This window comes from Cupressus sempervirens, chromosome 1, assembly GCF_028749045.1.
Source record: "Cupressus sempervirens isolate cs-2001-9-10 chromosome 1, ASM2874904v1, whole genome shotgun sequence".
NCBI lineage: Eukaryota > Viridiplantae > Streptophyta > Pinopsida > Cupressales > Cupressaceae > Cupressus > Cupressus sempervirens.
This window is the reverse complement of record NC_143118.1, coordinates 707,406,577-707,433,144: the sequence shown is the minus strand read 5'-3', so window position 1 is coordinate 707,433,144 and position 26,568 is coordinate 707,406,577. Positions and strand designations below refer to the sequence as shown.

Here is a 26,568-nt window from a genome sequence, read left to right as displayed (position 1 = left end):
CCACATAACTGAGTACTACACATGGCCTCATTAGCTGATGGACCTAACACAGGGGAAATAGCAAGTGCCCTCTCTCCGACAATCGATCTATGTGCCAGTGGGGGACGACCTGGCTACCTATCAGCCAATCTACCATGCCCCTATCCTAAATATCTTGGTAAATCTCTGTAGTTCACCGCCCTGCATAAGTGAACCTCTGCATAAAGCTGTTGGGAAAAATAGAGTGGAATTTGGTTGTTATTTGGATAATGACCATGGGTAGCAAGGAAGCATGAGTATATCAATGCAGCCATCTGTGGATCTGTACACTTAAGGGGAGAATACCCCTTCACATACTTTTGTGAAAGATAATGAGGGAAATATTCCCTCTTCAGGACATCTTTGGGCACCAAGCCCTGCACCTCCTGGAGTGAAAGACCAGAGGAGACCTCTCGTCTCTTACTGTTAAGGACAGTCTGTATAGTATGTGTAGAATATGGGGCAGTGCCATGAATCTCATCTCGAATAAATATCAGGCTACATAAGATACTCTGGCATGTACTACTATAAACACTGGAGCATGTGTCACTAGTCAGGGATTCCTGAAGTCTATGAATCTCCTAGTTAGTGTGATCATAGAGCTCCTTAGGTGGGATAGGTAGCTGATCACGGGGGACATGCTGCTACTCAGGGCCTGGGATAGGCTACTCAGGCTCGGGTATGGGCTACTGCACAAGGCCTGGGATAGGCTGCTGTGGCCTGGGTATAGGCTGCTCAAGGGGGACAGGCTGCTCGGAGGGGATAGAAGGCTGTTGATCAGCCATGTCAATGTATGTAGGTGCGTGTATAATGTGTAAACCTAAAAATTAAAATTAAAATGTATGACAAATAATAAAATTGAAATTTATATTAACATATGTATGTACAATTTGACAAAATTAAAAAACTTACATATCTAAATTATTTTAATAAAATTAAACATGCACGTACATGTCTAAATATATATAAAAATCCTAAAACATAAATGAACATATACCTTAAAAGAAAACTAAATTTTAAAACACACATGTTGTTATATATAATGTTTGTAACTCAAGGACCTTTTAAGAAATACATGTGTGCAAGTTATATTTCTATAGATAGTTAGATTGAATGTTCAAAGGTTTTAGACATACATGTGTGCACATAAACTTGTCAAGTGTACAATTTAGGTCCACAAAGTAAATATGTGTGCATATATATGTATATATATCTATATATGCGTATATGTGCATGATATGTATATTTGCACATATATCTATCATGCACATGTGTATATATGTGCATACATGTGCATATATATATACACACACGTGCACATGATATGTGCAAATATACATATCATGAAACATATGCATGTATATAGATCTATTTATGTACATATATATATAATGCACACTGTATCATTTTGAGACCTTGATATCAATGTTTAATTAGTTTTAGGATTAGGGTTCAATTTGGTTTGTACTGTTTGATTAGGTTTACATGCTTAGGTTTCAATTACGACAAGAGTTAATAAATTGAATTAAGTTTTAAAGTACTAAATTTGGTTCTAGATATAGAATTATAGTTAGAGCTTTTAGATTAATTCAAAAAAGTTAGGTTTAAATTTTTTTAAAATAAAGTGTTGAATATAATATTGAGTTCTAGTTTACCTAGGTGATTTGGTCTAGTCTTAAGGTCAACGTTTAACTTGGTTAAATTTTAGGGTAACGGTTCAATTTGGTTAATGGTTGGGGAAAGAATTTAAGGTTAAATTCAAGGTTTCTACTATTAAGTTGGGATATATAATTAGGTTTATGATCATGGTTTAATTCAATTTGGTTTATAAGTATAATATTAATTAGTTAAGGGCCAGGGTTACCTTTCAATCTAGTTTGATATATTCAATTTGGTTTAGGGTTAACCTAGGGGTTAGTTTATTTTAGTGTTAAATATTAAGATATAATGCTTTGATATCACTCATTTTTTGATATGATGAACATGTCGTAAATGAAATTTCTATATGATTCTTTTGATATATATATATATATATATATATATATATATATATATATATATATATATAATGAAAATTTTAAATCCTTCCTATGTAATAAATGATGTAATTAGATATGTACAAATGTTTTTAGATTTACATGTACATGACATGTAGATGTAGATATGATGCTCCTCTAGGATAATTTAGTTTAAATCATAAATAAGGTTACAATTTTAGGGTTTGACATTTATAAAATTAGTACTCAAGGTATGATATGAAAGTTATTTAATTATTTATATATTACCTGGTGTAGGTTTTAGCAAATTAAGATTAAGGTTAAGATGATAGTAAGGGTTATAATTAGAGTTAAATTCAATACAAATTGACATTATAGTTAATCCTAAATGATGCTCAGCCAAGGGATCCAAATAACTAATCAAAAGTTTTACTAAGCAAGCAATAACATACATACAATTTAATTTACATTTATAAAAAAACATAATTGATTGCATTCCTTAATGAGCACATTTACATTTCATTTTTAAATAATTATAAGTACTAAAAGTAAAATAAATCACACATCCACATGAAAGAATATTAACTACTTCAATTCAATCCATTTAAATAATTTATATACATTTGTTCCGAATGCCACTTGGCAAATTAATTCGGAATGCACAATCATCCACTATACATGTCACAGGGTATGAAAGGCTGAAAGAATATACATTTATAAAATAGTTTACATCATCCATTTTCAATCCATGAAACAAAGTACAATACAATTTAAGTAAAATCATTTTAAATACTATAAGTTTTTTGTTTGGATCCCTTGGTGAGTTGTTATGTGATTAAGTACTTAGTTATATATGTTTAGAGTTTTATTGTACATAACTATATGGTTAGGTCGAGATTATAGTTTAAATAATGAATTTAGGTCGAGGTTATATGGTCATAGGTCAAAGTTATATTAATTTGTAAAATTATATGTTTAAACAATGAATTTACATCTAATCTAATCATTCAACATTGTAATAAATACATAAATTAAACACATTTCAAAACATCTAAATAAACGTAAATAAACTTTAAATTAAAAGATAATATTATATATTTAGATCTAATATGGATGAAAAATTATCTTATTTGTGTATTTAGAGATTCACAATGACATTAGAGGCTTAAGCATGAACAGTAAAATAAAATATACAAAAAAAATATATATTTAAATACTAAAAACATATAAATTTTAACTAAAACAATAGAAAAAGGAAAAAAACAAATATTTCATACCCTTTTCGACGGTCGATAAGGCGGATGCCAGTCTCTCTCCAACTTTTGATCAAAATAATGAGGAGAGAACCAGCTTTGCCCATATATATATTAGCAGCTTAGTGAAACTTTGAAACCTACGGGAAAACCCACTTTCATTGTTTTGATCGAAACTTGACTTAAGTTTCAATCAAAACTTTGACTGGTGCATACTTTCGATAGAAAGTAAGAAATTTCGATCAAAAATTTCATGATAAGTTTCGATCGAAATTGTATGGATAATTTTTCGAGTTTGAACTTTTTTGGAGGAATTTCTTCCTCCGAAAAAGTGTAACCCACTATTGTGGGTTTACCCTAGAAGCACTACTGGCTAGAAGATTCCATAGAGGCAAAGGTAAATTCAAAGGTAAGTTCCCTATCATTTGTTTCAATTGCAATGAAGTAGGTCATATTGCTACAAGATGTATATAGAAGAACTAAAAAGAAGGAAACAAGTACAAGAATAAAAGAGAAGATGATAGCAGAGATTACAAGGACAAAGGCAAAAGATGCTACATTGTTGAAGAATATTTTGATGAGAATGATGATGAAGTGGTGTATGTAGCCATGAAGGATGAATCAGATGAAGATGAAGCCACAACACTGGTAACCTGTGTAAACAAGAATGACAAGTGGATCATAGATAGTGATTGCTCACATTACATGACAAGAGATAAAAGTAAGTTCATTACCTTTACTCAATACGATGGAAATAGTGTTAGATTTGGTAATGATGCTTCATGTCAAATCAAAGGAAAAGGTTCAACTAAACTTATAGAGAAAATCTCATGTGATAATGCATACTATGTTGAAGGATTGAACTACAATTTGTTGAGTGTATCACAGTTAGGCAATCTAGTTGCAAAGTTGAATTTGGAAATAAAACCGCCAAGATCTATGACATTGTTAGAAATATATTAGGAAAAGGTGAATAAACTAGGAGTAATATGTTTTACCTAGATATGGAAGATGCAACTTGTCTTGTTGTTAGACTTGATGATCTGTGGTTTTGGCATAAAAGTTTATGTCATGTTAACTTTGACAATCTGATTAGCATCAGCAAAAAGAAGAAAATCAAAAGTTTGCCTAAACTAAAGAAGCCTGAAAATACAATGTACAAACAATGTCAACTAGGGAAAATGACCAAGTCTAATTTCAAAAGCAAAACATATACTTCCAAAGAAGTACTAGAGTTAGTCCATATAGACCTATGTGGTCCAATAGAAGTGCAAAGCTACCTAGGAGATAGATACATAATACTATTTGTAGATGACTATTCCAGGATGATGATTACTATGTTTTTAAAGAAAAAATATGATACATTTCAAATGTTTAAGTGGTATTTGACTAGAGTTGAGAAGAAAATAGGTAAGAGTCCGAAGTGCCTTAGATCAGACAAAGGAGGAGAGTTTACATCAAAAGAATTTGAGATATTGTGCAATGATAAAGGTATCAAAAGGTAAACATCAGCACCAAGAACTCCACCTTAGAATGGTATTGTTGAAAGAAGGAACAAGTCAGTAATAGACTGTGCTAGAACCTTGATGATGGAGAAAAATGTTGCTCTAAAGTACTAGAGAGAAGCTATAAGTACTGCTATTTACACCCCGAATAGAGTCCAGGTCAAGAAAGGTACAAATGCAACACCTTTTGAACTATGGTATGGTCACTCCCCTAATGTAAAACATTTTAAAGTCTTTGGTTGTAAATGCTATATTCTTAAAAATACTAAAAATGGTAAGTTTAATGCTAAGAGTGATGAAGGCATATTCCTTGGATACTCCACTAGAAGCAAAGCATATAAGTGTTTGAATACTAACACTGACAAGATTGTGGAGAGTGCAAATGTGAATTTTGATGAGCATGCAGAAGTCCAAGTTGATGAGTCCAAGCAATCAGAAGATTATGGATCTTTTGTATACTTCTATGAAGGAATAACTGTTGAAGATAATGCTACCAATCAAGTTGGAAATCAATAATAAATCTCAGTGTCAACTAAGTGACAACCAATGAACGTCGAGCTACATTCAGAAGCTGAGTTGTAGAATGTAGTAAATGCACATTTTCATTTTGAAAATAGTATACATGAAAGAAATGGTGAAGTACTAGATGAAGAAGAGCTAAATGACTCTGAAGCTGAAGGATCCAACATGGAAAGAAGAATAGAACCAAGGTTAGCCAAGTATGTGAGGAGACATCATCCTATAGATCAAATCATTGGTGACAAGGATGCAAGACCAATGACAAGGAATAGACTAAGAAATGAATCATGCATGCTGAGTAAAGTTGAGCCCAAAATAGTAAAAGATGTTCTACAAGATGATGATTGGTATAAAGCTATGGATGAAGAGATAGACCATATTGAGAAGAACAAAACCTGGACCCTAGTTCCTAGACCAGCTAACAAGAATGTAATTGGTACCAAATGGGTGTTTAGGAATAAACTTGATGAGAATGGTGAGATAACAAGAAACAAAGCTAGACTAGTTTGCAAAGGCTATGCACAAGAAGAAGGATTGGATTATGGGGAAACGTTTGCCCCTGTTGCAAGAATGGAAGGAGTAAGAACATTATTTGCATATGCTTCATACAAAGGTTTTAAAGTCTACCAAATGGATGTGAAGTCTAATTTTCTAAATGGTATACTGGAAGAGGAAGTTTACATAGAACAACCAAAGGGATTTGTTAATGACAACAATAAGGATATGTTTTGCAAATTGCATAAAGCACTTTATGGTTTGAAGCAAGAACCTAGAGCATGGTATGAGAGAGTGCACAAATATCTTGTGAAGATAGGATTTGAGAGAACAGATGACAACAACAACTTGTATATCAAAGCTGAAAAAGGTAAAGACATTTTGATATCTAAAATCTTGGTTGATGATATAATATTTGGAGGAAACGATGTTCTATGCAAAGATTTTGCTGATCAAATGAAACATGGGTTTGAGATGTCAATGTTTGGAGAAATCAAATTCTTTGTTGGATTGCAAGTACATCAATTGAAGCATGGCATATTTGTGACCCAATCAAAATACATCAAGGAGATACTCAAAACATTCGAATTGGAAGACTCAAAACTAGTTAACACTCCAATGGCAACAGGACATAAGTTATCAAAGAATGATGAGTCAACTGAAGTGAATCAGACATTATATAGATCAATGATTGGAAAGCTGTCGTATGTTGTACATAGTAGGCTAGACATTGCATTAGCTATTGGAATACTAGCAAGATTTTTTGCAAATCCAAGAGAAAATCATTTGATGACAATAAAGAGAATATTGAGGTACTTAAAAGGGACTGATGACTTTGGTTTGTACTACAAGAGAAGTGACAAGTTTGAGCTAAGGGCCTACATTGATGTGGATTGGGGAGGTAATATTGATGACAGAAAAAGCACCAGTGGAGGAGCACTTTTCTTGGTAAAAAGATTGATTACATGGACCAACAAAAAGTAAATTTGTACCTCACAGTCCACTACAAAAGTTGAATATGTTGCAGCTACTATCAATTGCACTAATATTGTATGGATCAAACATTTGTTGCAAGGTATGAAGGAATAGGTAAATGAAGCTATGATACTTTATTGTGATAATAGAAGTCTTATCAACATATCAAAGAATCTTGTAATGCATGCCAAAACCAAGCACATTGCAATCATGTATCACTATGTATGAGAATTGGTGGAAGACAAACAAGTGAAGATAGAATATGTTAGCTCAAAGGAGCAGATTGCTAACATCTTTACAAAAGCACTACCTAAAGATGCTTTTGAGTATATTAGAGGTAAGTTAGGGGTGATACCTCTAGCCAAGGCTACTTGAAGCAAAAGCAAGACTGCCTTGCATCAAATGACCTGATTGTTAAAATATTACACATTGATGTAGAGGATATTTACTTTAGGACTCATGCCCAAAGTAATTGAAGTGATGAAGTTCCTAATCAATCACAAGCAAGGTGATAGAGGGAGAAATTGAATGAACTTGCAAATGCTACACTTGCATGATAAGATGCTGAAATAATATGTCTTTAGCATTGTTGTCAAAAAGGGAGAAATGTCAAGAACATGATCAATAGTTGAGGGAGAAAAGTTAAGAAGTAAGAAAGGAAAGAAAAAGGATACAAAAAATAAGAGAGAGAATCAGAAATAAAAGTAATTAGGATAATAGATCAAAAGAGAGAGATGTGAAAATTTATGGTAACATAATTACTTTTTGGCATTTGACTTACTGTTCTAACCTAGTTAGCATTTGGTTAAATAGTTTAGTCTAATGGTTGATCAGTTTGGTTTTCCATCAATGCCAAAGAGGGAGATTGTTGAAAATCTGAATGAAAAGATCATTGATGAAGAAGATTGATTGAAAGAGGGAGATTTTTGTTAAAAGAATGTTTTCAATCATTGTTTCATCATTGATGTTAAACCTGCTATTTGTAGGAATGACAATTGCTTATAAGATCCAAGTACTATCACTTAGTTGATTGATGAAGAGGATTTGATCAACAAGATGTTAAAAAAGTACCTAAGGGAAAGGTTGAGTTATGGTTTTTTAATGAAGTGCAAGGATCAGTTAAGAAAATGGTTAAATGATATTGATAACATACTTGAAGATATGGAGGCTGGCCACACTTAGAAACATTAGAAGTTTAAGTTGTAATAAGGTTGACTGCAAAGTTTAAACTAAGTTCATTAGTGGGTGCCAAGCAAGCTAGTTGAAGCCGAGAAAATTCTTAGTTGGAGCCGAGAAAATGCAAAATCTAGTGTGTGTCGAGTGAAGTTCAAGTGCTAAGAAAAGTAACAGGTGCTGAGCATCCGAAAGTCTTAGTAGGTATCGAGCAAACTTTATGTGTCAAGCACTAGTAAAAATGTAGTTGATGCCGGGTAACATAGTATGTGTCGAGCATTAGAATTTCAATAGTGCTGAGATACTACATTATTGGAAATGATGAAGATTCACCAAATCTAAGCTGACAAAGTTGTTACCTTGAATTTTGTGAATGAGTTGGAGGATAAGGATGATGAGCTGGTGGCATAGAATTCTATGTAAACCATTTTTTAGTGAATTCAAGTGGATATTTCATGATGTTTCTAGAAAAAAACATAATATGGGTTAGATTCAATGTATCCTACCTAATCCATGTGAATTGAAATTAAAGGAGGGAAGAATCAAGTAGGAAAGGAAGTTCTATCTAAGGAGCCATAGAGTAAGAAGCAAGAGCTACTGGAGTGCCAAATTGTGAAGTGGTTAGAAGGGTGTTAAGGAGAAAACATCTAGGAGAAGGAAGAATAGAAAACATCTAGACTTCTATTTAAGGAGCCATAGACTAAGAAGTAAGAGCTACTATAGTGCCAAATTTTGAAGTGGTTAGAAGGGTGTTAAGGAGAAAATATCTAGGAGAAGGAAGAATAGAGTGCAGTGACTCTGCTTCAACAAGTGGTTAGAAAGAGAGGATTGCACCAGTACATTGAACATGGAGACTCAAGGAGACTAAGAGGGTAAGATGTCAAAGTTGTAGAGATTGAAGGCCAGGAAAATTTATGAGCTGAGAAGTGATCTAAGATCTACAAGTTGAGTTGTATTCTGTAATCAGGTCTAAACCCCTTATTGTTACTCTCTAGCAATTGTATCAGTTAGGGTAGAAGAAAATATTATGGGCTTAGGTTGGCTTAATAGCCATTTCTAAATTCTTTAATAGGGTGGCATTCCAAGTGAATGTTATAAAGTCCTCTAACTAGGCCCACTTCTAATAGGGTGGTTAAATCCTTTAACCAGGTCACATTTAATAGTGTGTTGTAGCCTTTAACAGGGCAAACCTTTCACAAGGCATCACTTTAGAAGAGTGAAAATTGAGTACTATGTTACTAGTGGTTTTTTCCAAATTGGGTTTCCACATAAATCACTATGTTATGTGTTGATCTTTTATGTGTTATGCTTGCATGTTGATTTATAGTAACTTGTTGAACAGGAAAGTTAAAGCTTGGATGAATGAATAGTTTGATGGACACATTTTACTTGATGAAAAGTTTGAATTGGACATGTTGGACCTTGAATAACTGATTCACCCCCCCTCTCTTAATTATTCTAAAGCATTTCTAATAGTTCCAAGGATAAGGTGGCTAAGGCCACTAGGCTATGAAATCAATGTTAATGAAGCCTCTACAGAAATAACAACACTACTTGCCAAAAATGTAGACGTTAAGGCTATTGCCTTTAGGAACTATGGCATGGTTAAATATAAAATAACAATGGATTTGAAAATTTCCTCAGTAATTAGAAAGAAGAACAAAATTGTCAAGAAACTTAAAGAGAAATTTGATGAAGGAGAAGATGAAGAAGAAGAAGAAGAAGAAGAAGAAGAAGAAGATGATGATGATGATGATGAGGATATACTAGCTCAAGCACCACTAGTCTTAACTTAAGGTCGGGAAGAAGATCAAGTAGAAGAAGTAGAAATTAAAGAAGGTTCTCAAGGAAAATAAACCTGAAGCACCTATGAAAAAGAAGAGGAAAGCTAAGACCCCGACCATTACCAAACCATTGAAGGTTGCAAAACCTAAGCTTATAGTTCCCTCAATAAGAGTAAGCACAAGGGCTACTACAAAGAAGGCTCAAGAAGAAGATAAGCCAAAAGAGAAGAAGGCTAGAATAGATAGAAAAGAAGAGGAGCCTAAGAAGAGATCAAGGAGAAAATACATAGCTCCAATTGAATCTGATGAAGAGAAGATAAAATTTGATGACAACATCCAATTTCAAGTGGTAAGTCATCATGCTTGTTTAGATTTAGACAATATATGTGAGAACATAAGGAATAATGCTGATTTATCTGGTCTCATACATATTAAATTTGATACACTTGGAAAATTTGAGATGAACCAAGTAGAGGAATCAATATATGCCATGATGGCAATATTCAAAAAAACTCCAATTGAGATTGCCAACTCACTATAGAAAGATCTATATGAAAGAGTTGAGAAGAAGTGGTAGTATAGTCTAAACATAGAAAGACAAATCAGAGAGACTACACTTGAAAGAGTGATGCCATAATTGGATAAGGAAACAATGACTAAGGCATCAAAGAAGCATACTGGAAAATTTGCACAGAAATACAGGGCATTCAACATATTGTAGAACAAGGTTGAGGATGTTGTGCAAAAAACCACTTTGACTTGGAAATCATTAATGGTTTGATAATACCGAAGGAAATAATGTAGACACCTATTGAGGTAGGTGAGGAAAAAGATGAGAAGAAACATGTAACTAAGGTAATCATAGTTGAAACTGAGACAATTATACAAGAGGAAGGCACTAAAACACATGAAGATACATAGGCACTAGCCGAGGATGAGCAATAGATATAATAGAGTGTACCAGATACACTAGTGCTAAGTGACAGTCCTCCACATGAGGTGAATATAGAAAGTGATAATGTAAAGATTAAGGATGTTTTTGATACTATCGCTTAGAACATCAAGCCCCTTACAGAGGATGTCTCTACGAAGATATTGATTGAATCCACTACCTAGGCTAAGCTTTGTGAAAATCTTGTACTGGTGAGTATTGATGAGATTGAGAAGGTAGGCAAGGTATCTATAAGGGAGGAAGTACAGAAACAAGAGACATCTACAACTCCTCCTCAACTCAATGCAACCTACATTACTCCTTGTGGTATATCAAAAGAATGAGACAATAACTTCCATTGTTAGTACATTGGTACAAAGTACTTTAGTCTCAATCAATATAAGGAAAGTGAACATGACAAGGGTGAGACAACTGGAAAGCACAAAGATGAGACAAGAAATAATGAAGGAACACAAGTTCTAATAGGTTAGGTAGATACTCCTGCACCTACAACACAAGACCAAGGTGCAACTGAGAAGGTAGAGAAAGAAAAGGACAAGACTGAAGAATTAGGTATGAATACCAAACCTAAATGGAAACTTACAATACAAACACTAGTGACTTTTCTAGAAACTACTACTCCTCTTAGTCAAGCTCTTGATAGGCCAAGTATAGAAGCTATACCCCTACAATTATCACAACTTAGTCTAAGCACATCCAAGGAAGCTAAAGTCACATCATTTTTTGATGTGAACTTGGATCAAGTGATTGAATTGACCAAGTTTAATTATGTAACCATCACTATTGAGAAAATGGGAATATTTCATGGTACTCTTGCAAATAAGAAGAATCAAGAACTACTCGGACATGAGCAAAGGAAAATGCAAGCTTTGATAGTTATCAAAGATATTTTTCTTGATGCATTCTGCCTGCCAGTACCAGAAGTAACAAAGCCAATCATAGAAAAACTAACCAACTTAGTAGAGAAGCTAATTTACACAAATATAGATTAAAATGTTAAACTCCTTGAATGGTCTAAAAGGAAGTTTCAAAATAAGGTTGATGAAAAGATATTAAGTGGGATTGCACTATCACAGGTTGAGTTAGCAACCAAAATTAATAGTGTGAAGAAGGTACTATAAAATGTTTTCTCTTTACACCAAATTGTGTAATCTCATACTCTTCACACAAGAAATAAGGAGTCACATACTGAGTTTGGAGAGTCATATACAGTCATCTGGTATAACTCTACCAAAGTCTATAGCTCAGAGTGAGAAACATTTTAGGAATCTCCTAAACTCCCAAAGTCAGTAAGAAACATTACCCATAGATGAAGAAAAAATCAAGGCTAAACTTATCAACATCTAGTCTATTATGACTCCACATATGGAGATATTACACAAGGAACTACCCTTTGTAGAAACACTCATGAAGAAAGATTTGCATATTTCTACTCATGGTGCATTGAAAATCATGCTTGAGGTCCACAAATAATTTTTGGACAAATACACTCTAACTGTATAACCCTTTGACATCAATGTCAAAATGGGGGAGAAATAAGAAGTAATATGGGAGAGAAGTAGTATGGGAGAAATGGGAAGGATGGGGGAGATAACATTTTTGAGAAAAATCAGTTAATGCAATTCTACTCAATAGGAGGAATAATTTTGATTCAGATATAGAATAGCATAATCAACTCAAGGGGACTTATTGAATTTTGAGGTATGACTGATAAAGTCATAAGCTTTTGTAAAATTTTTAAGTTTTGAAGTTTTGTATGTATGTGGATATTATCTGAGTTATGCTTGAAAGGCTAAGAGTTATTTATACATGATCAAGTATTTTGCCACTCATGTGAAAGAGGGAGACTGTTAATCTCAGATTGGTTTTGACATATGAGTGATAATATACTTAATTCATTTACTTAGTTCATGTTGAACAAGTAATACACATTGAGCATAAAGTTGACAGATAGTATATGCTGAGCAATAGATAGTTAGTATGAGTTTAGTAACTAGTAAGTGCTAAGTCACTCAAGTGCTGAGCAGATGGTATGTGCCAAGCTATTTAGATGCCGAGTGATCAATGGATGTCAAGTCATTCAAAGGCTAAGTTACAACATTGAAGTTGTAGTTGATGCTAAGCATTAGGGACTTTTTACATAATCTTGACACAGATATTTGTAATGGCACAAACTTCTATGTAAACCATTTTTGGGCCAACTTAAGGATTTTTTTACAATATTTGATGATAATGAAAAATCCTAATTATGAATCCCTATAAATTACATGCATCCAATAAAAAAAAGGGAAAGATTAAGTGGCAATATGTGTGAATCATAACCATTGATTCATACCTGATCCTAAATCACCTAGGTCTTCTTAAGGAGGACAAACCTTGTAAAATTTAACAAATGCTTAAGAAAAATTGAAGAGAGTTTGCATGCACAAAATAAGTATTCATGGTGACTAAGGTGTTATGGTTTGAGTTAAATTTAAGAATCAATTAAAGGAAAATAGAGGAAAGGAATTAGAGGACAAAAAAGATACATCTGATCAGAAAGGATGAAGTATTCATCAGTATAGAGATGATCTGAAATTAAGTAATAGAGTGCTATCTGAAGGATCATTACTAATACATTTTAATAGGTCAATCAATTAAATCTCCTAATAGAGCAGTCTTAACTAGCTATCATAAATCCTTTAATAGGTTGCTTACTTAATTGTAAGTTAAAGTCCTCTTACTAGACACACTTTTAGCAAGGTGTTTAAATATTTTAATAGTGTAAGATCTAACAATATTGTAAGCCTTTAATAGGGTAGATCTTTCACATGGTAGATCATGTTTTATGATCAAACATTGTAACCTTCATTGGATAAACTTTATTACTGTAGTAGTGAAGATTTCTGGGTGTCATGCCCACCCCAATTTTACCTTCTCCTTAGAGGGTTTCTAGGTAACCAAATATCTTGTGTCGTACATGTGTTGAATATTTTACATTCATGCTATGGATGTACATGCTTAATTTAGTATTTCAATTTATATGCATAGATTGTGAGATGGATGTGTGGTGAATAGTTTTTGAGGTTGAAAGTTTTAAGTGTTGATTCACCCCCTTGCCCCACCCGTATCAGAGTTTACTTCCCTATTGTATTTCCAACATGTACTAGGCAATTATAGTGGCTAGATACCTATGCATCTTTGTGAGATGGATCATTTACCATATAGATATTCTTTCATTCATATTTTTGGAGGCCATGAAGATACCTTTCATCTTTAATTGATAAGCTCTTCAGACTTTGTCTTCTCTACTTGGTCATATTCTATACAATGGAGGTTATTTAGATCAACACTTTGGTAGTGTTTGAAACTTTATGCTTTAGTGTTGTTCTTCATGATCATCTTTTGTTCCTATCTTCTAGGACATTCCCTAGTTTGGAGGAATCTTTAGTCCTTTGCTAGTTCTTTCAGCATTATTTCCATCTCTTTTTAGGGTAGGGTTTTTCCCATGTATTTTTCTCTATTTCTTCTCTTTTCATAGATTTGGTTGTGTTTGGGTACCTCATTAGGCTTTGTTGTTGGGACCTAAATCTACTTATAGTAGTAGTTTCTAGGTTTTTAAGAACTCCTTAAGTTTATCTTAAGGGGGGTGTTAGAGCAATTAGAGATTTTCTAATTAACTCTTGTTTGCTTAAGCTAAACTTTAAGCATCTAATAATTAATTATTTTATTAATTATTATGATGCAACCTAGGTTATACCTTTCAAGGATTTCAATCTCCTTTATAAGGATGATCTCTCTTTGTAATTTATTCATTCACTTTTGATATAACAATTTCTCTTTTTGCTCATCACGAATGTCCTATCTATGGATTTGGAAATTTCAACCTCTAGAGCCTTTTGCTTCTCTCTTTTGTGATAAATTTTTGCATATAGGTGATTTTTGGAAGTTATGGGGTTGATCTTTCATCAACTTCAAAAATAGCCATGAGTATCCTTTTTCATGCTTCCTTTGCTGACTCAGTCAATCTTTCTTGTATGATCACTGATCATTTTGACTTACTTTCCTAGTTGGTATCTATCTACACATTGTTTCTTCACTTATAATTCCATCTAAGTGGATATAATTTTTCACCATCTCTCTTGGTTTGCACTTCACCTTTCTTTGATCACCCTTGTGAACTAGAGCCATAAACATAAGATCAATGTCTCTCGCAGATTGTGGATCTACACTAATCTTGATTCCTTCGTATACCTTGACATGAATGGAAACCTCGTCATAATTGAATCTATTGTGAAATCTTCAAGCTTTGATACAATTATAAAAACCTTGAAGAGTTGATCTTTTGGTGCATCTAAAATCAAACTTGTAACAAATAGTCTTTGAACTTGGTCACACATTCAAGTCCCCTAGATTAATGTTGAAGGGGATATTGTTGGAACAAGGGACTAATCACTTCCTATGGATTCTCTAAGTTTAGCACACTTATAACAAACATAAGAGAACTAAAGAATCTGAAACTATATATTTAGCTCAAGGAATGAGGGTGATACTAGAAAGATTGTTTTTAATAGAGATAACTAAATATATAGAAGTTCACCTTGAAATGTGAGAAATGTATGTGGAATAATTTACTCAAGAAACTCAAGTACATAAAGAAGTGATGGATGTCATGGTAGAAAATGTTTTTAGAGCCATAATAAATATTGGAGGTACACCTAGATTGGATATATATTATAATAGAATCTTGAATGGAAAGAACTCATATAATAGATGGGAAAGATGGAAATATACTTTGAATATAAATCTATGGAATAGTCCAAACACATATTTTTTCCCTACATATGATTAAAAGATCACACATTTTTAGTGGGACTATGCTCTAATTTAAAGAGAAAGAAAAGGGAAAGAGAAATTTAAAAGTCATGATAAAATGGTGAGAAAATTGAAGGAAAAAAATTACAAACCTAGAACAAGAGAAGTGGTATATTAATGAGTTCTACAAAGATATAAGAGTTGGTCATTTAGAAGATGACCAAGAAAAGATAGCAATGTGTGTTAGCCACATCCATTTAAATATCTAGGATGAAATTAGTTATTTGAACATAAAAAAAATTAGATGAAGAATATCAATATTATAACAAAATTTAATAAAATAATTCAAGAGGAAGAAGAAAATTCACTATTGCAAAAGGAAAAGTAAATGCTAGAAAGGAACAAGAAACTTGCACGAAGAACAAATTGGAATTTCACAAAATAATAGTCTTAATAAAAGTACAGGTAGAAGTTTAAACTTATCTTGAGAAAGAGGTTTTACAAGCTCATGTTATCAATTTGGAGAAATATATCATTGGGAAGTTTTTATATCCTCAAATGCAAGGCAATAGTAAAAAGAGTACTAATAAAGATCATGTTACACAAGAAGATGCAAAATGTGTTGTGTCACCTTTCTTAATTTTCAAGATAGTGTTGCTAAAACTAGAGAAGAAGAAAAAAAACCACTGAATGAAGAAGAAGTTCACTTAAACTATGTAATGCACAAATCTATAGAAGGTAATGGACTCAATCCCACTAACTTCTAGGATTGCAAGATTTCATCACTTTCAAAATAAACATTTGGTATTAGGTCACATTTGGGACACAATGTTCATGATCTTACTCTCCATGGGATTAAGTATCCTAGCTTGGATAGGTATCACTCGTGAGTTACTCTGTAATGTTCATGATCTTACTCTCCATGGGATTAAGTCTCCTAGCTTAGATAGGTATCTCTCATGAGTTACAATATAGGTTTAACATTTAGTCTACTAGGGACCTTAGAGATACTTAAAAATAAAATTCAATTAGACCAAAACAAGATTGAACTTATTTTACAACTTCTCCTAAGTACTTTTCTAGGACATTCCTAATTGCTAATTATGTAATGCCCACCCATAGTTTTCTTTTCTATTATATTTGTCAAACTCTTTTGTGTCTATTTCATGCATGTGTTACTTTGAAGGATATTGGATTTATAATTATGACATTATTTCATGACTTGGATTACATGTATATCAATAAAGAATTACTTAGTTGATTATAATTCACATGTTGATTGATGATTATGATTACTAGCACATTAATGATGCTTCAATGGTTCTTAGTTAGTAAATGTGGTTGCTTTTATGATGATATCAAATGATGAGTATTTTATATTAATAATGATGATTTTTCATGTTTAAATATCTAATGATTTACACTCAAGCTTTATTATAGTACTTACCCCATACTTGCATGTGTATGGTGTGTGTGTGTGTGTTTGCTTTACTTTTTGTCCAACATGTCTGATGTGGTCAAGGGAGTCATAATTACCTTCTAGTCGAGATCTACACAATGTACCACTCCCTACCATTTCTTTTTTAGCTTAGACATATATGTAATTTGTACATGCTCATGTTTTATGTAGATTGTAGGTATCAGGCATTGACTTCCCTGAATTGCTAGGATGAATGTGCCCTATCATAATAAATCAATGGTAAGAATGGGGAGATAATGTTTAGGTCCAATCCCATCCATAGCCTAATTACTTGTCCTGAGAAGGAGGACATGAATTTGACTTTCCACCCTTTTTAAATCCATGAGTTTATCTTTGTTCATGTTGTTTACTTTTAAGTTTTGGTCAATTTTGGTAATGTTGCTTTTATGTGGATTTGACTATGTGATTTATTTGGTAAATGATTTAATTATAAAATTTGGGTTAATAAAATATAATATTGAGAATTAATAAATATTGTTTGATTGAAAAGTAAATATTAAAATATGTGAATATTTAATTAATTAAACTAATTAAATAAATGCTTAGTTTTAAAGACTTAATTTAGAAGTCTAATTTTAGAAAATTGGTTAAAGAGAATTTATAATATGATGATATTTAATTTTTTTTGAAAACATAGAGAAAGGATGCAGGGAAAATTGCATGTGCCATGTAAACTACAAGGATAGAGCAAAGACCATCAATAGGTTGTAGGAGACAAGCAAAATGCAAGTGCCAAGGTTCATCATGAGAACGGTTGCAACCAGATTCAAAAGGAGAGGTGGGGGAATGAAGTTGATCATGAGTTCTTGATTTAGAATTTTAGAGCAAGGGTTCACCTACAGTCCCATCGTGGAAAAAACCACATTCCTCAATGGGTTTTTTAGGATGGAAGATGGATATATGTTATTAGGGCATCTCTTCATCATCCCCAATGGGTGTTTAAGGTAGGATCGTGGGTTGATATGGCTTGACCTCCCAAGGGAGGGGAGAATTTGGAGGCATATTTTCATAAAGATAAGGTTTCTTTTCCATGGCATAGTAATTTGGAAGATATACATAAAGGTATCAAATCTTGGCCCCAACCGCATGGCTTCCCTTTTCGCCGCAAACGACATTGGAGGCAACAATTGAAGAAAAATCATTTGAAGGTTTTTGATATTTGTGGAGAGGATTCTATTAGGATGGATTTTTCACCTTCTAGGTCACCCACAATCTCGAATCCACCAGTCAAAGCGTCAGAGATAGTAACAAAAATGTAGCTTGGACCTCCCCTCAATCCAAAGTAGCCCCAAATCCCTCTTAAGAGGGCTCCTTCACAACTAGTTTGGATTTTTGTGCCAGAAGATCTGATTGGACATTCCATTTATGATTTATGGGACCATGCCCTGATTGGTAGGATCTAGAACTATTCCTCTTCTAATGATCAATTAATTAAATGGACAACAATGTTTTGGGAAGGAGTTTGTAGAATTTTTATGATTTTATATGGGAGGGGTTTTTTTACTATAATCTTTAAGGATAAATAGAGCAGAGACAAAGTACACAAATTTAAGGGGTGGTTCATGGAAGGTAGAGGGATATCTACATAGATTTGGTTTCCAAATTTTAATCCTTCCATGTGCCCAATTCATTTCTTTGATTTTTGGATTTCCTTCCCATCCTTACCTCTTGAATATAGGGTTCCACAAGTTCTTGAAACTTAGGGAAATCAATTAGGTATTTTCTTACAGTAGGATTGGATATATTTGGACAATTACACCTTTTCCCCTTGAATTTGCATTCTTTTTGACATCAATAAGAAGTGGACTAGTTTGATTTGTTTGGAATCAAAATTAGGATGTTTTGAGCAATGAGTGTTAATGGAATATCTAGAATGGGTCTCAAAATGTTTGAATTTTTTGGGCCACATGAACAATCAATGTAACCTAGCATGTATTAGGAAGGTTATTATTTTCCATGATCATTCTTTGAATCCTCTAAAGTGTGGCTTGACAAGTTCATAGCCTACTACAAGTGATGTGGGGATTAGGATTTCCTTTTCACATCTCAATATGTCCAAGAAGAAATAGAATCCAAACAATTATCCTCCTTGTTCTAAGGTGAAGATTAATAACATGATTCAAAGACTTAAGGAGACTTATGAAACATCTAAGGATTTTCCAAATTTGGCTACTCATGATTCTAATATGAGAGGATAGGATATGACACTGTCTTTGGGTCTAATGGAGGTCTCAAATCAAGACCCATCTCTAGAAGTATGAGCTCTAATAAATATGGTTTTCCTGGGTATTTCAACTAATGCGGATCATTATGATGTTGAGGTATCTCCTTTGGAGAAGTTGCAACACTGGCAAGATGAGTTCTCTTCCCCACATGGTGACAACCAACATTTGGATCTCTTTTTAGATGAGTTTTCTTTTGGACAGATTCATAATGACACGTTAGAGTCTCCCATTTCCAATGGTTTTGGTGGCTTGGCAAGTGAGGTTATCAATTTAGTAGATAAATCAAGGGTTTACCCAAATAGGACAAACAATATTCACTTGTTGGATGTAAATAGGGTAATAGAGGCAGACATGGATAGTCTTGTTGACTCATTGGTGTTGGGGGTGGCAGATCAAAAATTTGATGTAGAAGCAAATCCTAAATAGGGGGAGTCAACTTTGATTTTAAAAGTAGGCTCACTCTAGCAAAATTCCATAAGGATGTCTTCTTCTTCTCTATCTACTCCTAAAGGCTCATCTCCCATTCCCATCTCATGTTCCATTGCTCATACTGATTTGGATCATATGGGTCTTCTAAGCAACTCGACTCCTAAAAGACCAAGAGGTAAGCCACCCAAATGAGTCAAGACAGATCAAGAAGTGGTAGCTAGCATACATAAGACTCTAAATTTTACTAGGAATTTAAGAAAGTGTAAGGAAGATGCTGCTAATTTAATTGCTAAATAGTCTAAAATAGGAAGGAGAGCAATGGGCTCTCTAAAGTGCTAATGAGGATTATCACTTGGAATGTTAGAGGCATCAATGCCTCTAACAAGGCCCACCTCATCAAAGATAAAATCAAGGTGAGAGGGGCTAATATTATTTTACTTCAGGAATCAAAGCTATCTCTAGATAATGGGAATAAATTGTTTACACCATGGAAAGAATAAGCATTTGTTTACATCCAATGGTGATATCCTTACAAATGAGAAAGATATTCAAATGGAATTGGTTCTTTTTTTATAGAATTTACTAGCTAAGATGGACTCCAACCATAATATTGTGGCTCTTAATTGCATTCCTAAGTTGATTTCAAAAAATGACAATAAACTGCTCACACAACGTTTCTTGTTGGAGGAAATTAGGGAGGCTATTTTCTCCATGGGTTCAGATAAAGCCCCAAGTCCAAGTTGGTTTACCCCTCTCTTCTTTTAGAATTGTTAGGGCTCTATGGGTTGTGACATTCATAAAATAGTGGAAGAATCTTATATTCATGCTGCCATGCTCAGTCAGTTTAACAATATCTTTATCACTCTTAGTCCTAAATGTGACTAGCCAACATCTTTCTTAGATTTTAGACCTATTTCTCTATGTAACACAATCTACAAGATTATTACTAAGTCAATTGCACTTCACTTGGCTAGGATCATTCCTAAAATTATCTTAGAGTAGTAAGGGATTTTATTCTAGGAAAAGATACAATGGAGGGGGCTTTTATTACTCATGAAGTACTACACTCTATCAAAACAAAAGGACTTCAAGCTATGATTCTTAAGCTGGATATGTCTAAGGCATATGATAGGCTTAATTGGGCTTTCTTGTCATAGGTTATGGAGAAGATAGGATTTAATAAAAAATGGGTTAAGTGGGTTTTATCTTGTGTCAAGGGGATGAAGTTCATGGTTCTTGTTAATGGTTCCCCATGTGGCTTCTTTTCCTCTTCTAGGGGAATCAAACAAGGTGATCCTCTTTCTCCCTTCTTGTTCATTATTATGGAAGAGGGCCTAAGCAGATTGATTGCCTACAAGAACTCTCAAAAATTTTGGGCAAGCATCTCTATTAGATCTTAGCTTTCAGGTACTCACATTTTATTTGCAGATGATTCTCTATTATTTGGGAAGCTAGCCCTCTCAGAAGCTTTAGTCATTAAGGAGGCTCTAGATGAATATTGTAATTCCTCAGGCTAGAGGCTTAATGTTACTAAATCAAAGATTTTATTCTTCAACACACCCCCTCTCATCCAAAAGACCATAGATAGATACCTAGGTTTTCAGATTACTGAGGTTCCTTGTAAATATTTGGAAATCCCCTTTTTTCACAAACTGGCTAAGGCTACATTATGGGACAACATTATCCAAATTATTAGGATAGAATTGCTTCTTGGAAGGTTAGGTGGTTGTCTTTGGCAGGAAGGATCCTTTTGGCAAAATCAATCCTCACTTCAATTCCTAACTATGCTATGTCAATTCTCTCAGCTCCTAGGGGAGTTATGGAGGTCATCAGGAAGCTGATCAAAGATTTCATTTGGAAGGGTAATTTAGATAATAAGAAAAAAATTCCTCTTATTTCTAGGGATAATATATGCACTCCAAAAGACCTTGGTGGGGTAGGATTACATAATCTCTATGAAAGAAATATCAGTTTGGGAGCTAAACTACCTTGGAAGTATTATGAGAATCCTCAAGCTTTGTGGGAAAGAATATTGAAATGCAAGTACTTGGATTCAGATGATACTTCCAGAATCTTCATAGTGAGAAATCCTCCTTAGGGTTCAACAATGTGGAATTTATTGGTCAAATGTAGAAGAACCATTCTTCCTCATCTATCTTGGGTAGTCAACTCAGGTAATAAAGCTTTATTCTAGACAGACTCTTGGAATGGTCAACCTTCATTAAACTCCAATCCTCATTTATCACAAGCTAGGCTAGTTTTGGAATAGAGTTAGGGGCCTTTTTTTAGAGACTACATGTCTATACAAAATCTTGAGGGGGTTACGTAGGCAGTCTAGAAGGATATCAATTCACTTCCCTTTCCTCAATAGGAAAAAAACATCCTTTCTAAAATTCTTCGCAAAATACCCCTACTTTACAATGAGCAGGATGATTATTTAATTTGGACTAAGGCACCAAGTGGTAGGTATTTAGTTAAACAAGGCTATGTATCTATTTCAAGGAATATAATCTCAAACAAAATCATTTTATTTCATTTTTGCTAGCATAGCTCAGTTTTTCCTAAGGCTGGCTCATTCTTATGGCTAGATCTTCATAATAGAATCTTATCAAGTACCAAATTAAAGAGGCTAGGCATTTCTGATAGTTTTTCTTGTGTCCTTTGTGGAAAGTTTATTGAGGATACCAAGCATTTGTTAATTAAGTTTTAATTCTCCAATGAAGTGTGGTGTTTGGCTCTTCAAAAATTAGGTTGGCAAGGTCCTCTTCATAATCAGCTTCATCTATTTCTCTTCCAATGGCCACTTCTCCATAAGTATTCATTTTTTTCTTGCATATGGAGGTTCATTCCAACAACAATTTCTTGGTGTCTATGGTGGGAGACAAACAAGAGGATATTTAGGAAGGAAAGTTGTATGCTTCATCAAGTTATCTAGCATATCGAAGGTTCTATTTCAAAAATTATCAACAATAGGTCCAAGTTTTTATCTTCAACCTTCATAGCTTAGGATTCCAAAATACTTAATGATTGGCAGGGAATTCATATTCCATTTAAGAGATTTTTGGTAGGTAAAATGACAAAACAAGATGTTAGAAGGGATGTCAAATGGAAGCCCCTAGATACAAGCTTTGTTAAACTCAACTTTGATGGATCATGCAAAGGAAATCTAGGGGTCTCAAAAGTAGGATGGGTCCTTAGAGATAGTCGTGGTTGTATCATCAGGGCAATAGAGAGTAGATTACCTATGGGCTCTAATAATGTAGCAAAAGCAAGGGCTTTGTTATTTGGTATCTAGGGGGCTTTAGACCTTGGCATTTGAAAGATTCATGTTGAGGGAGATTCTCAACTTATTACTTCAAGTTTATCCACTAGGAAGATTTTCAATTGGGAAATTAAATTCATCCTTCATCAATTTCTAAACTTCTTTCCATATTTGAAGACTTCAAAAATTTTCATTGTTATAGGGAAGCTAATCGCATGGCCGATTGGCTCACAAATAGAGGTGTGCTCTTGGATTGTGGGTCAGTGAAATGGGATGAGAAGGATGTCTTTTAGTTACTCTGTACCCACAATTTTCTAGATTTGTTTGATATGGAAGTAAATTTCTCATAGTCTTCTAATCATCCCAAAAGAAAATGGGTTGGTGAAGCTCACAAAGGATGGTTTGGCTAGTAGTCTTTTGTATTGTCTCATATATGTGGATAGTAAAGTTTTATTTTTGTATCATAGAGAAGGGGGTTTTTCTTCCTACTTCTTTCCTCTTGGAGCCTCACCAAAGTAGTTAATAAAATATAATGGTGATACCATTTTTATTAAAAAAATGATGATATTTAATATGTGTTTCAGTTTAAAAGATTCAATTTAAAAGTCTAATTGATGAAGTTGGATAAAATGAGAATTAGAATATTAAAAAATTAAAGATTTGATATTATTTTATTATAATTATTTAATTTATAATAATTAAATTAGAGTTGCATTTAAATAATGAGTTTTAATTATTAATATTTATTTATATAATAGACTACATTTTAAATAGTGCTTGTACTAATTATTAAAGTGGAGGAAAAGAAAATATAAAAGAATATTTTAATTAAAAAGTTCTTTAAGTGTGTATGAAAGGATTTAATAATGAAAGTTTACTTTAAGGAGAGGCCTTTGCATGTTTGAAAACAAGAAACCCTAGGTAGAGTTAAACTCTTTATTAGGAGATTCGAGCTCTTTTCTACACACAAGTTTTGGGAGCAAAAATTTGGAAAGAATTATTGAAAGTTTTAGAGGGTTTGGATTTGCATGCATTTACAAATAGTCTCAAATTTTAGCTATAGTTTTGAGGTAGGGTTTGAAAAATCCATTGTAAAATTTTATTGAAAGATATGTCTACTACATGTCTTCCTAGGTGCTTGCAGAATGCTTATTAATTTATCGTCTTACTTTTGGATGAAGAATTGTGTTGTAGATTTTAAAAAGAAAAACATATTGATCAAGAAAACTTGATTGAGGAAAATTGTAGAAAAATCTAGTAAATTATTATGACTGTATTATTTTTAAACCCTTCTTAATATAAGAGTAATTTGATTACAAAAAAATAGAAGAAAATAATAAATTTGTCATTACAACCATGTGATTATCATGAATTTTCTAAATATAGATAAATATTCTTCTTATATCTAAACTACTTTGGTTGCAAAATATATTAGAAAAAGTAAAAGATTAATTGAGAGGAAGCATGTTATAACTAAATTTATACATGCATGTGAAAACAAATATACTAAAGATAGAAAACTAAGTATATTATGATTGCATGATTTGAGAGATTGAATGAATGCAAAATAGTGATTACATGTTTATTTTTATTTTATAAAAAAAAAAAAAAAATCAATTCTTGGACACGATTGGATCCCCTACCTACGCATTAGCTTCTCACCTTGCCAAGATTATCTCTCTGTTGTTGGGGCATTCCAACTCTTCCATCAAAGATTCCTGCCATTTTGTCCAATTTATTCAAGATGTCAAGTGGGAGCCTTGTGATGTCTTGGTTAGTTTTGATGTTGTTTCGCTCTTCACCAAGGTTCCTACTCATGACGTTGTGCAAATTATGAGGCGTAAGGTTGAGGATGAGCTTGCTAGTTTGGTGGAGTTCTGCTTAAGATCCACTTTCTTCTCTTTCCAAAATGTCATCTATGAACAGGTGGAGGGAGTGGCGATGGGTTCTCCCCTTTCCCCAGTCATAGCAAACCTTTATATGGAGTATTTCGAGGAGATGGCTCTCCACACCTTTCCCCTCAAAGCCAAATGGTGGAAGCATTATGTTGATAACACCAACGTGTGCTGGCCACATGGGCTGAAAAAACTTGAGGAGTTTCATGAACACATCAACAAGCTTGCCCCCACCATTTCCTTCACCAAGGATCTTGAATCTGACAACCAGTTGCCCTTCCTCGACGTCCTCATCATGAAGAAGTCTGATGGCACCTTCAGTCGTCGATTGTACCGTAAAGCCACCCACACCAATTTATACCTCCATTCTTCTTCCCACCACCACCCATCCCAGAAAGTTGGTATCCTCAAGACTCTTTCCCTTAGAGCCTATAGAATTTGTGATGCTGATAACTTACCCCAAGAGCTTGATCATCTGCGCCAAGTTTTTAAGTTCAACAGGTACTCTCATAAGCAAATCTCTAAGGCCCTCACCCAAGCCAAGTCCTCTTATCTTTCTGGCAACAGTCATAAGATCTCCACTAACCCACCTCCCCTTCTCGCTTCTCTTCCTTTTGTGGAGGGCATCTCCCAAAAAATTGGCAAAATCTTGACCAGAAAGGGCATCCGGGTGGCCTTCAAACCCCTTTCTAAGTTAAGAAATTGTATCCCACTGCTCAAGGATTCAAAAAACTCTCTTCTAGACTCAGGGGTCTACAAGATTGAGTGCTCGTGTGGCATGGCCTACATAGGTGAAACTAGTCGCTCTGTCATCACGAGGATCCGAGAGCACAGTGCTGACATCAAGCATGAAAGGATACAAAAATCCGCCCTAGCTGAGCACTCAACTTCCACCAAGCATCATATTTGTTTGGAGAATACCAAAATCCTATCAAAAGAGGACAATCATTTCAAGAGGAAGTTAAAAGAGGCTATTGCCATTAGCTATCATCCCATTAACCTCAATCAGGATGATGGGTGGTCCATTAACCATTCGTGGCGCCCCTTGCTTGATACCCTTGACAACCTCCATTCTAGCATGCTCAAAAGACTCCACCACCCTTGATGCTTTCTCGGTTTCCCTTCTTGCTTGCTCTTCTAGTTCTTTTGTTTGGCGTTTTCCCCTTCTCCTTCCCCCTCTCTTCTCCTCTTTCCTTCTAGGTGCTTGTTACTTCTTCTGTGGTGTGCAGTGTTTTCTCTCTCTCTCTCTCTCTCTCTCTCTCTCTCTCTCTCTCTTCTTGCTTCCTTCTTGTGAGTGGGTTTTGTGCTTAGGCCCCCCTTGGTTGCTTGTTAACTTTTATTTTAGTGTCCTTTTGTCTCTAGTATTGTTTATTTTTTCACGTGGTTATCACCTCTCTTTTTTGTGTGTCCTCCTGCCAATTCTTTTGTTCTTTCCTTTTTATCAAGGCTACAAAGCATGTAAGAATTTTTATCCCTACATGCATGGTAGCTTGGACATTTTCCTCCTTATTTATTTTTATTTTTATTCATTTCACTATTTAGTATTGGTCGTTTTTATTTCCCTATATGCATAAAATTGTGTACATATAGATTGTTGTTTTTTAGCCCTTTATATATATATATATATATATATATATATATATATGTATGTATGTATGTATGTATATATATATATGTATATATGTATGTATATATGTATATGTATATGTATGTGTATATGTATGTGTATATGTATATATATATATATATATATATATATATGTATATACATATACACATACATATACACATACATATACACATACATATACA

The 26,568-nt window shown here is 33.8% G+C and overlaps 1 protein-coding gene across 1 annotated transcript; it reads left to right on the top strand.

Annotated features, from left to right (window-relative positions):
• Positions 1-656: 656 nt before the first annotated feature.
• On the top strand, positions 657-25,861 carry LOC149579911 (uncharacterized). The gene is made up of 2 exons (XM_089802705.1): positions 657-809; positions 24,668-25,861. The coding sequence occupies exons 1-2, from the start codon at positions 657-659 to the stop codon at positions 25,859-25,861; spliced, it is 1,347 nt and encodes a 448-aa protein (XP_089658831.1).
• Positions 25,862-26,568: the final 707 nt, after the last annotated feature.